The sequence below is a fragment of the Falco biarmicus genome, chromosome 4, assembly GCF_023638135.1.
Source record: "Falco biarmicus isolate bFalBia1 chromosome 4, bFalBia1.pri, whole genome shotgun sequence".
Classification (NCBI taxonomy): domain Eukaryota; kingdom Metazoa; phylum Chordata; class Aves; order Falconiformes; family Falconidae; genus Falco; species Falco biarmicus.
In genome coordinates this window covers 70,346,559-70,363,282 of record NC_079291.1, presented here as the reverse complement: position 1 = coordinate 70,363,282, position 16,724 = coordinate 70,346,559, and the positions used below count along the sequence as shown (strand labels likewise).

Sequence of the window (16,724 nt, the reverse complement as noted above, 5' to 3'; positions counted from 1 at the left end):
ATATTCAATCGTACAATAGAGCAGATGATACTTATTTTTCTCAAGCCTTTTGACAGAAGTTAAATGAACAAATCCTCTGTAAATTGGCTGTTGATCTTTACACAGCAAAAGATTAAACAGAGTTTCTGGATTATTCATCAAACCATTGTGTCCCATTTAATCCCTGATTTTGCTCAAAAGAGGAAAATTTATCCATCATTGCTGAAAGCTGGAATCCAAATATTAAATTTGATGAGGAAGTGTCAGGACTAGACAGCCAGCATACCCTTGCCCTCTGAAGGAGGACACTGCCTCGTAGCTGGGCCGTAAACTAGCGGCAGCACAACAGCACCGACAAGAAAATGAACCACCCATGGAAAGGCAGCAACATTGGGTAGCACATTTCAAAATGCTGTTCCCATCGAGTCCCCAGGTTTTTAAAGCAGGGTGACTCCGGGGAGTATCAACTAATGTCTTTGTACCTGGCCCTTTGGATGTCGCATTGCTCCTGCTCCCTGGCTTAGTGAATGACAGATAAAGGAACCCCCACTTGGGAAGGCTCTGAAATGCCAGCCTGCCCAGAGCAGTCAGGACAGCTGGCTGGCTCTACACCTTCTCTGTCAAAAGTAAGATGAGTCTCTAAATCCTGCATATTATTTGGTTATACTTGGAAACTGAACTAGCTAAATGTAAACACCACATGGTAAATGCCTGGCTCTCTATGGACAGACACATCTTTTTGCTTTACAGAACAATGACAGCAAAGCAACAGCTTTGTCATCTCCACCCATCCCTGTATGGATCGGAGTGGCTGGAAATGTTGTGAAATGTATCTCCCAGGGTTATCACTTTTATGCACAACACTAGTACTCTTCTAAAGACAGCAGAAGCATTTCTATTCACAAAGCAGCAGCATTTTCCATGACGGCTGGCAGACTTATTTTGGTTTGCTGTTTGTCTCCTTACATGTTTTCATTTTTTGAGACACAGCAAGCATTTGTTCAACCAACATTGTATTAATGAGCTGCTAATTCTATTTATCCTGCTGTGCTAGTGACATTATTTCACACAATAGTATTTTCCTGCCTTGGGAGAAAATGGGACTTATATAGATAGGAAAAGATGATCTGAATCAATACATATATATATATATGGGGTTTAATGCATTGAAAATTATCCCTATATTTTCTTTTAAATCCATTATTCATGGGGAAAAACTGATTTTCCCATGTGTACCAGGAATGAACATTGATCAAATAATTTCAAAAACTAAAGCAAACCTGACTTTTTTCTAGGTCTAGAAAGCAAATAAAAGCACCTTAGAATTGCAGTGACAGGGGAAGGATAAATTGTGTGCTTCAAAACATATATATCTTCAAACCAATTTAATACTCAAAGGATTTGAGAAAGAGGGAGGAGGAGCTTTCACTTCATGGCTTTCTTTACATAGAATTTCTTCATAAATGGAGATGAAAATCATTATCTAGATGCAGGAAGTTGCACATAAACCATTAACAATTTCCATTTACAAGCAAATTAGCTATTATAGCATAGCCTTAGAATACTATACCGGGTTTAAAGCTTTATTAGACTGTCATTATAATAGAGTCTACAAACCCTGGGGGTTTGCTCCATTTCTGAGCTTGCTGCTGCTCAAGCATCACCTTACAGAGCCTCTTCCCTGCTTTCCACTGAGTTCCCTGCTCCTGAACTTGCAAGCAGTGTCCCTTCATGCAACATTACTTCCCCAGCACTGATCTCCAGCCCCAACAGGGAGGCAGGCTCCCAGGTCCAGACTTACTTTAGCCTTTGTGATGATGCTCCAAAATCCTTTGTTCAAGATAGCTCCTTAATACAACATCATATACATTTAGCTTGTAGCTTAAAATACAAAGCTGCACTACCTGTGACCTGAAACTGTGAAGATTACATTTCAGAACAAAACCCCTTTTTAGGGATTGATTTGTCATGTAAGGAAGAAACCTACAATTTAGTGATGAGGATGAAAAAGTACGATGAATTTATGTAATTCACCTTGGCATGGAGAGACTGGTCAGCTCCCAGAGATTACTTAGCAAGGCTAAATGCTTGTATATACTCACAGATTATATGTGACAAGAACAGTCTTGGGGAGTTATTACATAAGAAGGACTATTTTAAGTTTATTCATTTTAGTGTAATTCTGACATTCTTAAATTAAAAACAGTCTGCTTCTTGCTGCTTGATGATCAAAGAATCTCTGGTACGGAAAATATATTCTCACTTCATAGCTCAGTGTTTTACATCGGGAAGTGACTTTATTAACTACAGTGCACTGTATTACAACTTCTTCTATTAATAATTTCTATGTGTATCACGCACTGCACATTGCCGAATCTCCTGAAGTCTAATCTCACTGCCCTAACACTTACAAGCCCTATTCTTGTAGTTGTACAGAATTAAAGAGAAAAAAGTTTGAAGAAAGACAACTTATGCTGAACACTGAATACCTAATTCAAGTCTACCCTAGCATATTACCAAAACAACGGGGTAGGAGTCCTTTTCAAAACAGGTTCAAGTTTTGCACTCTTTCCAACTAAACCACGCTTAAACACTTTAAACACCAACACTTCTGATGACAGAACACAATTTAATTTTCACAGAAACTGGAGTTCAGATATTAATACTGGACAGCTTTGTACAGATCTCACTGTTAAGGCACAGAATCTGGTTAACAGGATGCCATTAGCTTTTGCTTTTATCTGGCATTAGCAGCACATACATTAATAAGAACCGCATGAGGATCACATACTGGGTGCAGGTAGGACAGTCATCCTGGCTGCTCTGGCCTGACCTGAGTGACTGTCTCACAGCTTTCCCAGAGCCATGCTGGACCAGACTGCCACCCCAGTGCTGCCTCGTGTCACTCCCCAAGGACAACTGGGACAGCAGGAAAAGAATCACAGATATTCTGCAATGCGTCCGGTGAATTTGTACAGTTACAGAGGCAGAGGTTTAGAAATAGGAAAGGGAAGACCAAAAAAACCTGGGAGTGTCATACTAAAGGCAAGTCCTCTCTAAGGAGAACTGTGCAAGTTTTTGAACTTTGGTCACAGTTTATAAAATAAATGTAGAGAATGATAAAATCCATTTACGTGTCAGCATTAGGCTTTTAAGAGCACTCCTGAAGAATGCAGTGCACAAAGTTACCATTTTCATGGAAAACAACTGTTCCAAGATATCAATGGCGATCAACTCCTAGTCTAAATATGCATATACATCTCAGAAGATTAAAAATGTTCTGCAACCTCCTAGATGAAATCAGCACTGCTTTTCCTTCTTGTGCCAATTCCACCCCACTTTTCTGTGGGAAGTGCTTCATTTGCAATATTTGGTCAGAACAAATTTCATAAATACTGCTTAGTAACTTCCATATGAGATATTGTAAAGAGCTATATACAAGATTCCCTTTACTTCCTTTCACAAAGCAGATAAATAAATATATTACTATGTGACATATTATGGAACAATTTAGATAGAAGTAATCAGGAGTACCACATCTAAAAGGGATAATAGAAAGGAAAAATAAAAAAACAACAAAACCCAGCAAAGAATCCTGATTTAAACCTTGGCAGTTCCCATATGACAATCTGTTTTGAGAAAATATCAACTTGGATTAATACCGATTAATTTTTACAGTTATTCTTGTACAAGTGACAAAAATTAAACCCTCACGACCAGAAGTGACAAATTTCAGTTATTAGGTGATAAAAGCTGCCCAACTAATCTAACACTTATATAATTTCCAGGGTCACCTCTTTATTGCTGCATATCTCTTGTCTTCTAAAATATTTCCAGCATCCTGATGATGCAGATTATTCAGGTATAGCCTCCAGAGTATTTTAGCAATTTTACCTCATAGTTAAAGTGCACAACAGCACAATTTTATTAACTCAGCTTCATACCCATGACCAATTTCTGTCATTATCTATATCAGATCCAGAACAGTATTTATTCTCCACAGCACATAACAACCTTTCCATGTGTACAGTTATCAGTGCAGCAAGTTCTCTTGCATAGAATCATTTAGGTTGGAAAAGACCTTTAAGATCATCAAGTCCAACCACTCCCTTGGAACATCTGAAAATCATTGCTTAAAAAGGGCATGATGGGATTAACAAAAAACAATACTCTCCTGCAAGAAACACTTAATGGCAACAGGATGGAAAATTACCAAGGTTATGTAGGGGAAAAAAACCAAACCAATAAGCCTTACTTGTGCAAGGTGTGAGATGGCTGGTCGCTTTTCTCCAGTTGTCCATAGCAGCTAGTTTTTGCCTCAGGAATGAAGGAGTATTTTTCCAGCATGGCTGATGCAGCAGTGGCAATAATCCCAAGGCCATCCCGTACCCGAGCTTCTAAACTGTAGTCCCATTCATCATAAGATGCTGAAATGAGTCCTGAAGGAAACTCCTTGGGAGTAATTTCTGTGTTACCACTAACCAGACTGGGAACTATCCAAAAGAAATCATAGCCAGTAAGGCCCAGGGAACGAGCCTCATCCAATATGTAGACAGCTTCATCCTTGGAACAATATAGCAGGATGACGGAGGAATGAATTTTCTTCAGCTGAATTTGGGTCTTGGCATCTCCAAAGGCGGTATCAAGTATGATGACATTCTGCATGTCCCAGCCCACAAAGCTATTTTCCACTGTGGTCTTAATGACGTTGATGAAGTCTCGATATCCAGGGAAGGTGGTGGTCACCAGAGAGAACACATGCCAGTCATAATCCTGCATGATCTTCAGCATGATGATGGCTTCTTGCTGGATGGATGCCCCAAACTGGAAGAACGTGGACATCACATCCTAGAATACCAAACACAGTGAAAAATTACAAATTTTGTACAATTGTGAAGAGACTATAATCTCTAATTCTTCTGCTTGCTTTTGTCCACCACAGCCACCAAACTTGTGTTGCATTCTAATAACTTTCTTTGTCTTATCGCGTTCATGTCATTAATAAGCAACACTGATCATAAGTAAGCACCGCAGATAATTAAATTATTTGTCAAAAAGTGACAAACATTTATGTAGGAAATTTCTGAGTGCTTGATCACTTGAAGACAACAAATCTAACACTGCTTGCTGAGGAAGCTCCCTAGGGACAGCCACCCACTAACGAACAACTCGTCTCCAGCAGGTGCTTTAGATTCTTCAAACTTATTAGGAATGTGACCCAATAAATTCCTACCAGCTTTTATTACAGTGAAAATAAATTGCAATGCACGTGCTGTACATATAGGAAGAACCTCTGTACCTCCAGACCTAATGTCTGAGGGATACTTCATTCCCACAGGTTCATTGGACTTGGTGGAAGCTGTCAGAATCTGCAGAAGTAGATATATTATCCCAGGTACGGAGTTCACTGCTTTTCATGGGCTCACTACTGATCATGTGCTATTTAGAGCACATCTCCTATTGATGTCTGATGTAGAATTAACAGGATGGGACTACAGGGACAACCAGCAATCTGCATCAAAGGACTTGAATAGAAGCAAATTCAAGCAACGGCCCCATAGTCCATAACAGCTAGCTGCACTGACTGATGCAGCTGTGCTGTCAGTTTGCTAGGAGACTGATTTTGAATATTTGCCTTAGTTTTTTACAGTATTCATAATATTTTATTCAGCATAAGAACAGGTGCCTCTTATTTTAACAACATTATCAGAAACAGCCAACACAATAATATATTTTCTTAGAGCTACATTTATGAACATTTTCATTGGTCTGTTTTTACCAAGTTGCTGTAAGATCTAAATTTATTTTCAAATTTTACATTCTAGATTTATATACATCACAATTATTTCAGTTCCAGAACTGTACACAGGAAGCTATATGATTTTTTATTTTCATTTTACTTCAGTATTTATTCCTGACCAGGAGCGGAAACTTACGTGCATTGTTTTCAGATAAAGAAAGTATGAACCACTGCTGAAAGAAAAGCTTAAGATATAAAAATAAGATATTAACAATTCAAAATTTCTTATGCAGCCTTTATAGGAATGACACACATGGTGCTTTTAGTTTAAAAAGTTTTATGAATGTGGTTATTGACTTAGGTTTCATGGCAAGGTGGTGTTAAACATACAATTATTAGTGAGAAAGGTTAACTCAGATCTGCAAGTTCTGTATTGTATCTACAGAAATCTACTCTGAGCAAACTATTTTTTTTTTTTCATAGAAGATGCGAAGTGTTATTACTTTCCAAGTGTAAAGAACCTGACAGCAGGATTTTATATAGCTTGACAGCAATAAAAGTTTTATGACTTGTATCAGATCATGAAGACTGATATTGAAGGTACAAAACACACACTGCTGGTGGTAATGAAATCATCTGCCGCGGCTTCTCTGGTACCTCAGCGTCTGAATGCCAGCGCCAGATCTGAACTGGTTTGGGGTTAGTTACAGATGTTATAAAACCTATTTGGGAGAAGAATTTAATTAGGAAGATGTGATTGCTGAATGCTTACAGGAGCTATTTCCTGGTGACCTGCACTATGTACTTAAAAATAAACAAACAAGCAAACAAGCTTTTTATCTGGCAACACTTACAGCTAAAGAAACCCAGTACACAAAATCTGTTCAAAGTCAGCATTTAATGGTTTAAATATTGATTTACTATTACAAAGTAAATAAGATATCTAGAGACAATGCCATGAATCCAAATTTGCTGTAGCTTCCTAATTGAGCATAAAAAAAAAAATTGTAATGCAAAGGCAATCACTTCAGTTTTCTTCTCCAGCTCTTATCTTATCCTGTTTTTTACTTGTGATTATGCTACATAACAGCAAAAATAAGTAAAATAATTTACAGTAAATTAAATAGATTGTTTCCACCCTATTCTTTCACTGTACCCCCATTTCTAGATATGGTTTATAGCTATTAAGGCAGTGGAATAATTCTTTCAAACAAAATACACAACTTGGTCCTTTGTGCATCACAAGAAACTTCTCTAATAAAGCAGCAAGAAGCTTTCCAGGGCAACAAACGATGCACATGGCTGTTTAGAAGTGTGACCTTTTTAACTAGTAAATACAGATTTTTAACCTAGAGCAGTCCTTGTCACCTTCCCTGGCAATGAGCATGGTCTTGCGCACAACGGCCTGTGTCACCCATTACAGGAGCCTGACAACAAGAGAAAAGTACTATAAATAAATCCTTTCCTTCTGTAAAAATTGTGTTAGAAAAATAGTTTATGAAAGGAGTTTTGATTAAACATTTTTGCAAAGTTCACACCGATATTACATGAATCCTTTCCACATAATTGTGAATGTGAACTTCAGTCAAAATCAGACAATACCAAATCAGTGATCAGAATGGTGAAAAAAAAAAAGTAATTATATGGTGAAAACAAGACCAGGTTCAGGAACAGTGGAGATACAAATATCACAAGTGAGATTCTCATCTGAAGAAATTCCACGTAGCTCCACTGACTTCATGTAATGCTTTTATAGAGTTGAAGATCTGACAGTACATGTTTACAATGAATTTGAAACAGATGGAAGATTACAAGCAAATTGCAGTCTTAGAAACTTCAGCAGATATTTAAGTGCCTATAAGGAGAATATTCAAGGACATATTATGCATTACATTTAGGGAGAAAAAAAAAAAGTTTAGTGAAGAAATAGCAAATAAATAAATAAAACTATAAGGGGTTCAACTATTATATGCTTAAACATCTATGGAACTGTTTGTTTGGGGCTTTTTAAAGCTTCACATTCTTCCTGAAAAACATTGTTATTCCTCTGCTTCATACAGCCTTAGTATTTCATTACACATCTAGAATTTAAGTTCTACTGTTCTGTATTAAAAGGCAAACCAAAGTGATGCTTGTAAAAAACCAAAATTACTCAGATATTTTCATTTAACTGTCATCTTGTCATCTACCAAGACATCCAAGTTGTTGCTGAAGTAGGAATACATGATGTAATATTGGAGGTGCTTAAATGCGTATCAGAAACGTTCTGTTTCTTTCCTCAACGGCCCCATCTACTGAAGCTACTGGGGGAGCATGCAAGGAAGCTGTGCCACTCACCCCATACAAGAAGCCTTTATATAAAGGAATTCCACGGATAAATCCCAAAGCATGAAGATCCCAAGATGTTACACTGATATGACCAAAAATTTACTTAAAAGTAGTTGTGGAAATGATTAAGTAATGCTTTATTATCCAGCTTCTTAGCGGGATTCTACCACAGCTATGTAAACAAGCAGCAATTAAAAGAGAAGGAAAAAAACAAATGGAAACTTTTCATTTCTTTTTGTCTTGCACATGAACATACAGTTTATAGCAAAACATCTCCCCATATGTTTCACACCAGAAGGCAGTAATCCTTCAATTGCTTCTTGCTTAACAGTTCTGAATTTTGTATACAATATAAAATTCTGTCATTACAGGAGAAGGGCACTTCAACATTCTCATGCTTGTCCACAAAACAGAACAGCTCTCTGGTGCTGTCATTTCATAGATTAATATATTAGAGTAAGTTGCTTTTTAATTAGTGTACCGAGTCTATGAATCTGTCACTGTTGTCAGAATTGCAAATTTCACTTCCCCAATTCCAACAAATTACAGGAATATTTATCTTGAAACCTCATCCTCAGCTATTTTCATGACATCTTAGTTTCCTAGCTCCAGCTTTTCCATGAGATCAGCACGGCATATTCACAGCTGCTCTAACAGCTGAGGTAAACCCTGACACTAGCTTATGTCTATTAGGGGAAAAGCTGCAACAGTTTGTTAGCTAAGGAAAGAAACATTTGTTATGTAAAACAGTACACGTTTTGATAAATGAAAATGAAATGCTAAACAACACCAAGGTAGGGGTCAACATAAGACCAAACTGATTTTCCACTTGGCAGACTTGTTGAGGACAATTGTTTTGCTGTTAAAACATTAGGACAGGTAGCAAAACCCAATATGAAACATGGTTTAAAACATAATCCAGGAGATGATTTTATTCAGCTAGAAACCAGATTACTACAACAGGACTAGAAGTAGGACTTTTATCTTGGTCACTGTCTCCTCCACAGAGATCCAGCAAAAATTGTTTTTCTCCTACTTTACGCCACTGTAACTTAGATTTTGCATTTTTATAACAGATTTAAGGCATGTGGTGCTAGGTCAACATATAAAGTGCAAGCTGTTTCCTGTTTAATGAATTATGGTACTTAATTTGGCATTTTTATGAAGACTGGGAAAACTGACAGCCAGAGATTAACCATGAATTTAAGCTGAATAATTTAGCATCACGTGAAAAATATGCAGAAAGAAATTATTTGTACCAGTCTTAAATGTAGGTGAGTGTGTTAACTTGGTACCATTTTTCTTGGATGACTTGAAACAATGTACTGATCCCTAGGTAAACATGATTCACTTCATGTTTCTCTGTCATGAATATCCAGGTTTCAGCCACGCAGTCTTCCTCTGGGGTATCACAGAGACCCGTGCAAAACTTTCAGTAAATTGAAACCCTGAAGTGGAGGAGCTGAAAGGAAAACCTTTCCTCCCAAGATACCCCGCACATTTCTAAACTCTTAAGTTATTAAATTCCTGCCTCTATTCATTAACGGTATAGAACATGCAATTCCCAACACAAACATCTCACTGAGGTGCCCAGGGAAAAATCTCCCCCGCTATCACCAGGGGAGAAATTTGGGGGATATTATACAAAATTATGTACTTTCAGGCAAAGCAGAGCAACATATAAGGCTGGAAATAATCTACTAATTATTACAAACAGCAGAAAAGACTTGCTTCCCAAGGACTTGTCACGTCTCTGGCCTCACACATGGAAAAACCATGCATGACTCTCACCTGCAGGTTTCCCTGCCCATACCTGCCTCTATTCTGGGTGCTGCTTTCCTGCCCTCCCACATGGGCTACGGAGCTGCCCGGGCCCCAGGCATCCCCCACCAGCCACCAGCACTCTGCGCGGCACCCCCAGCTGCCATCCCCCTGAGACAAGCCCAGGGGCAGCAAGGCCCATGCCCAGCCCCAGTGAAGACCAGCTTGCCTCTTGCACTCAACCTGGAGCCAACTCACCCCGGTGCAGCGTCACCTGGAGCCCCCGCGCCAGTCCCCTGGCATGGGCTGAGCTGGCGGGGAGGGGGAGCCCCTCTGCGGGTGAGGGAATGGGCTCCTGCAACCCCCACCCTACAGGTTTTAATTCCTTCAGATCTGCATGTTTCACCCCTTGTCATGGAGAAGACTAAGGCCTTCTAGCAGAGCTAGAAAAAGGGATGCAAATTTTATTACTCTGTAGTTTAACTGGGGCAAATGCAGAGCCACAAAATGTATAAAGATCAGCAAAAAGGGCTTACCTTTTATTTTAAAAGTTTGGTTGGGGAGAGGAACACTCAAGTTAGAAAAGGGCAGTAGCAAGCAAAGGAGTACGTCATGGCTTTCCAACATCTGACATGTCCCCTTTTATTATTTCAAGGAATAAATATCAGAGAAACATGATTTTGAAAGGTTAGCACCAGCTTAATCAAGAATGTTTTTTTCCCATTTCCAGAAGGAGCCTGCAGGGATTCATTTTGCAGAGGTGTCTGTATTTTCAGGTCATGGTTTTATTCTAAGAACTTTGCTAGATAACAGGTAGGTTTTATGGTGATGGGCTTTTTTGTTGCAGTAATGTATCCATTAAATTTTAATCTATCTACTTATCTGGGCTTGATACAAGAGTTGACGTTTGTCACAATTGTTTTTCTATACCAGAACAGCAAATATACAAACACAAAGGATCAAGAACAGGGTTTCTACAGATCATTGCAGAGTCCACTAGTTTCTGATTCTTTACATTCTTTGAATAAGAGTGTCATGTCTAATGAATTAAAGTAACTCAACAATCATTACAGTGAAACAACATAACTTAATTATGGAAGACAACTAGTTTTGCAGAGAGCTCACGAACCATTCCCTGGCTGGAGGGCACCATCTGGTTTTTAACACACTTGGGCTTTCTTTCATGGATTGTTCAAACAGTGGAAATTATGGTGTCTCAGTCTGAGCTTCTGTTCAACCAGGACACTGTTTTCAAAGGCTGAAATGGCATCAACAAACCTGTGACCAAGCTTGTGAAATCCTGAGAAGACTCATGCAAACCATTGTGAATTTTTGTGTGGTCATTTCATGAAAGGTTTAGTCACAAGATGTCTCCTTTCTAGATAAATTTCAAATTTTGCAGTTACAGAAATGTCTTACAACATGGACATTTCAATGAGGAAGGGCAAAATGGTGTTTCTACGAAAAAGCAGCATGGAGCTGAATGTACTATAGCTATTTAGATGAGTAACAGCTATTGTACAGCTTTTGAGCAAAAGAGAATCCCAACATATAAGAAGTAGAGTACTGATGCCTGCAAGAAAGATAAGGGAGGAAAAAAAAGAGTATTTTCAGACAAATCATGTTTGCTTTGTAAGTTCAAATATTTCTTGAATATAGATCAGTCATTCTTTAACGCATATAGGATCATGTGGTGCTGTACATCAGTGTAAAGTGTTAGCATTGTCCTAAAATGTTTTTTATTTATGGACAGGATGAGATTTGTACAAAAGTTTCTAATTTCCTGTAAGTATTTTACCATGAAAATAAAAATTGAAAAATGTGCGTGACCTGATATATCAATAAGTTAGCAGGGAGGAAAGATTTTATGCCATAGAATATAGCTGAGTATTATTTATGTGCCTTGTCATAACTCAGATAAATGTTTTGCCATCTTTTAAATTTAGATGTCTGGTTTTCTCATGGTTTGTACAAGCAGCATCTTTCTGCTTTATTCATGTCATTAGGGAGCACTAAACTGATGCAAGTAAACAATCCCCTGAAGAGCTAAAAAACTCTCATTTTCCATGGGAAAAATAAATTAGCTATGCAGCACGTCTTTCACCTCAAGGAATACCTGAGTTCACATGGAGAGATCTGGAATCTGTTCTTTCAGTGAAAATTCTTCAAACAGTTGTTATGAATGATGGGAGAGCAATCAGGAAAGTTAATCAGTTCTTAAAGACAGAGAAGACAATTGCTGTGAAGATACTCCAGCAATACTGGTGAAAGTAACTGCCTTTCTGCTCTGTAAAAACATTAATCTGCCAACAACTCATATCTGATATATCACAACACAGTCATAATGACGTTAGAAGAAACCGGAGCACTGTTCCTGTTCTCCCCCCAGCAATGCAAGGGAGTTTAGAACAAACCGATGATGATCTGTTCTGTATAGGTTACCTAGCTGGATGAGAAAAATAAAAAATTAAATGATGCTATAAAATGTGGTAGAGAGAAACCAAAACCATGATCTTACTGCAAAACTTTCAAAATGTACTTGTTGGAAGAAGGAAAGCCTAGACTTATTCTCAGAAACGAACAAATAATTTTTCAGAACAATAGAAAGCCTTTCACTAGATAACAGAAATTAAAAGCAATAAGAAGGCATCAGTAAGCTTGTGAATTAGTCTGGTGAAAGGCCAAGACTCAGGAAATCCAGCAGGAATAGAAGCAGACATCCAAGGAAAGGAAAAGCCGAATAACTTCACCCTCTCCTAGCACTGGTATTTCATTGTAACTCATATAATTTACCTCGTGGAAACAAAACACCACAAAAGCATAAGATGGATGAAGGATACCAGCCAAATGAGCCTCACAGGTTCCTGGAAAATAAAGAAAAATCCTGGCATATACACTACCTGTCCCCACTATCCTGCTCTCTCATATTCGTGCTGGGGCATTACTTACCGATGTTCATGTTGTTTCGTATCAGTAGTGAGGTACTACACATTTTATACCAACCAACATGCTGGACTGTGTGAATTTCTCACCTTCCTCTATAGCCACAGGCTGAAACTTGAGAATTATCTGTCAATTCACTTAGTTCATTTCCTTTGAACCACATCTGCTCCCATAAGGCCATCAGAGATGAGCTTCCCTTGATTCATGGGCAGTTTAATGGATATAAAATCAAAGCGTTTCAGTTACACTGAGTTAGGTTATTTCTTAGAGCAGACAGGTAGTTGTAATCATAAATCTTAACAACGCCCCTACTGTTAATGGCCATGCTTACTGAAAACAGCCGTGTATACGAGATTTAATTGGTTGCTTTCAAAATGAGTCCCTGACAGCCAGGGTTTGGTGTTGGCAGATGGATCTCTAACACAAAGGAATAATCAAAATCTTTCAAGGAACTCCAGAAAGAGAAACAAATGAAAAACCAGTGTTTTATATTCCTCTTCAATAAAAAGTGAAGCTTGCTAATCTGTATTTGTAAAATTTTCAGTAAATAAGATTTCATTTTAATAGTTTAGCCTTACATATTTTACTGCCCCAAAGGGTTATCTCATTAGTCTTTAAAAAGCATAATGGCCACATTTTGTCTGATTTTTACAGCACCAGCTTAATTAGTTTTTTTCCCCAAAAATCAGTCACCCAAATCAATTTTGCTCTACTCCTGCCTTAAGTTTAAACATGCACACAAATTCCTGTGAGCTATCCACAGAATATGCTAGAATATAATGTCCTTGACATCTTTTTGGGTACCTGCACGATTAAAAAATGTAGATTTGGTAGGATTTTTTCAGTTTAATGGTAGTATTTCAGCTAAGTAAAATTTCATGTGTTTACATTACTATTACTGTGAAATAAAAAAATGTAAGTTGTTTCAACAGCTTATGGAAATTTTCAAGAATCAATGCTATGCAATAATTCATCCCTGGGACAAATTTTCATTCCTGCTATTTGGTGTCTAACACACTAACCATTTCACTTAACTGTAAGATGACATTACAGAGTAATTTAGATAAGTATCATAGACCCCCAACCTACAGGAAAAGTTGTTCAGAACAAGGATTTAGAGTGGTTGAGGACAAGTATCATTTTCTGTTCAAATTTTTTCTTATCTAGTACAAGCATTGCACAAGAAATCCTGCAATAACAAACTGCTTACAATTCCTGCATCAATGAAGTTTGCAAAAGGATTTTCATACAGTTTTAGTCATTAGGAGCTTTAAAACCCACACCATCCAAACTCATTAATCCTGCAAACAGAATCAAAACTTTCCTTGGCCACAATAACATTTAAATATACTATGGCAAAGAATCCAACATTAAATCCAGCATCAGTAACCATTTATCATTTAATGGCAGCTGAATCAAGTCAAATAGGCTGATTACTTATAGCATGTATTGCTTGTGTGCATAAATGCCATATACTGTATAGAAAGATATGCACAATTAAATATCAATAAAAATGCCTTAAGACAACTTTTCCTTCTCTGAAAACATTTGGTCTCAACTGAATGCTAAAATACTTCTCACTTGTGCTGATGATGAGGAGCCAGAAAACCATTAACTAAGTCATTTCCATACATCCACACTTAACAAGTAAAAATGAAGGCAACAAACAACCTCCCCCTCCACCCCCTTTCACCAAATGGTGAGCATAAAATATTAAGCAAATAAAATAAATATAAAGCCAATTTAATTTTTTGCTGTGTGCTTGTAACTGTGTGCTTTTTCCTTTATGAGCCAGGGTTCTTGGACTAGCCACCTCTGCGTACCTAGTCTGCTCCAGCGAACTGGACCCAAGAGAGAAATCCAGCAGCCAGAGGCTAGCTGGGGAGGACAGACAGACAGGCAGGAAGGAAATTTAAGAGGAAGGCTGAATGGAGCTCAAGAAGCCATTCAGAGCAGCTTTCCATAGAAACAGAGATTTGTGGGATATGTTGAAATAGCAGAGGAAGATGACGACAAGATGAGAGATTCAAGATTCTTGATCTCTTCAAGACAACACATACATTTTGTTCACCCAGGTAGTCTGGGTGCTAAACAAGAAGAGGTGCAAGCTTGACTCACCTGCCTTTGGAAGGCAAAGTCATAAAAACATCACAACTTATCCAAAGTATTCATGCTGCTTTAAAATTCTTCTAGAAGGAAATGTTTCAAAATGCTCAGTATGCTCCTCTGCCCTTAGTACATTCAGCAGATCTGAAGAAGAGAGGGTACTCAAGGGAAACACCGTTTATGCTTGTCCTTTATATTCTCCTCTTTAGGCATCACCTTTGGTCCCTGGGCAAAGCTACAGCTGCTCTTCTGTTATGCTGATAGAAGTTACATGCTTTCTCCAAGTGAGCGACCAGCCCACCAATCTAGCACTGAGTACCCTTTTCCATTGTACATTTAATAGCAGCAGGTCAGAAGCAAACTGAGTTAGAAAATTTCTGATATGCATGATCTATACCTGTACTTACATGTCACCCTAGCTCAAGATGAGAGGGTGACTAACTACACATACCTTAGAATGAACCCTACTGATAAGAACCTAACCCAAACAACACCAACAACGCATGATATTTCACTAGTATTCATTGCAGAGCCTTTCAATAATCATAGCTGAAATCACAAAAAAAAAAAAAACCAAACCAAAAAACAACCCCAAAACCCAACAATATTTGTGTTAAAGTAGTTTCAAAGTCTCCAGCACTCAGAGCTACTGCATCTATACGGGAAGGAACATAGGAAGAACATGGAATGAGGATGAATGTGGAATTCAGCTGTAGGCAGATACACCGGTTTCTCAATGTCAATGTGCTAACCAGATAAGGACACAAGTATTTAACATTGCATTCTGTGATGGATAGTAAGGAAGGTACTGTAACAGAAATATGCAGACAAAAAACTCTGTTGCACCTACTTTTTGAGTCCACATTTTCTTTTTGGCATTCTATTTAAGGATGCATGGGCTTATTTAGTTGGAAGAATATTGCACATCAAGAGATTTGCCAAGCATTATTCCCATAAGCAAATAATATTCCAGGCAGAAAAGCTTTACTAACATATATTCAAATTACTGAGATTTTTATACCGGCAGTAAAACTATTTCTTCTACTAAATAGCTTATCTCAAGTTACTATTCCTTATTTAAGTAGAGGAAAAGCATGGTTCTGATTTACAGTAAATATCAGAGGAAAAAATAACTTCAAGAAAGGAAATGTTCAAAATACTAAATTTAGGTCCTTACAAGGCATAGTAATTCTTTTTAGAAATTATTACAGATTTGGCAGTCATACTAGATACAGTAAATACCACAGTGCTACAGCAAACTGAGTATCTCATTTCCAGCTATATAAAAAAAGTTTCCTTAACTTCCACAATGTCTTTATACTTTGAAGAAAGAGACATAATAACCCTTGTACTGAGCACAAATAAGTAACAAAATATATTATTTGGGTTGATGTTTTTAGTGCCAGAAATTTTTATTAGTTGTATTTGACAACACTATGCATTTAGCTATTTCCTACACAGTTGCAACACCATGCAAATCAATGACTTCTACAGATTCCTATGAAAATATAAAAATAAACTTCAGAGTTTTTCTAACCTAGGTGGGAAACATGAAAGATTTTTATCTAATCTCAGTATAGACTACAACAGTTAATAGATTTCAAATATCCATAATGCAACTAAATTTTAAGTACCCTCATATCGAAATTCAATAGGAGCTCAGGGTGCCTAATAGCCTCCAAAGGTGTGTGTGCTCATGCAGAATAGAGCATCTGCACAGACAGGAGAGTTCAGCCATGGCCATTTATGCTACTACATGTGTCCTCAGAAAAGTGTTTAAGTAAGTGTTAAGTTAACTGAAATAGATTGTCTACCAACCAAAGTGGGGGTACTTGCTCATTTTCATTAATAAAACTGTGCATCAAAA

The 16,724-nt window shown here is 37.8% G+C and overlaps 1 protein-coding gene across 2 annotated transcripts in view; it reads right to left on the bottom strand.

Moving 5' to 3' along the window:
• GRIN2A (glutamate ionotropic receptor NMDA type subunit 2A) overlaps positions 1-16,724 on the bottom strand; it is a 193,950-nt gene that overhangs the window by 82,056 nt on the left and 95,170 nt on the right. For both annotated transcript variants that reach the window (XM_056338121.1, XM_056338122.1), the window contains exon 4: positions 4,235-4,827. In XM_056338121.1, the coding sequence (XP_056194096.1) occupies positions 4,235-4,827 (593 nt within the window). The remainder of the gene's footprint in view (positions 1-4,234; positions 4,828-16,724) is intronic.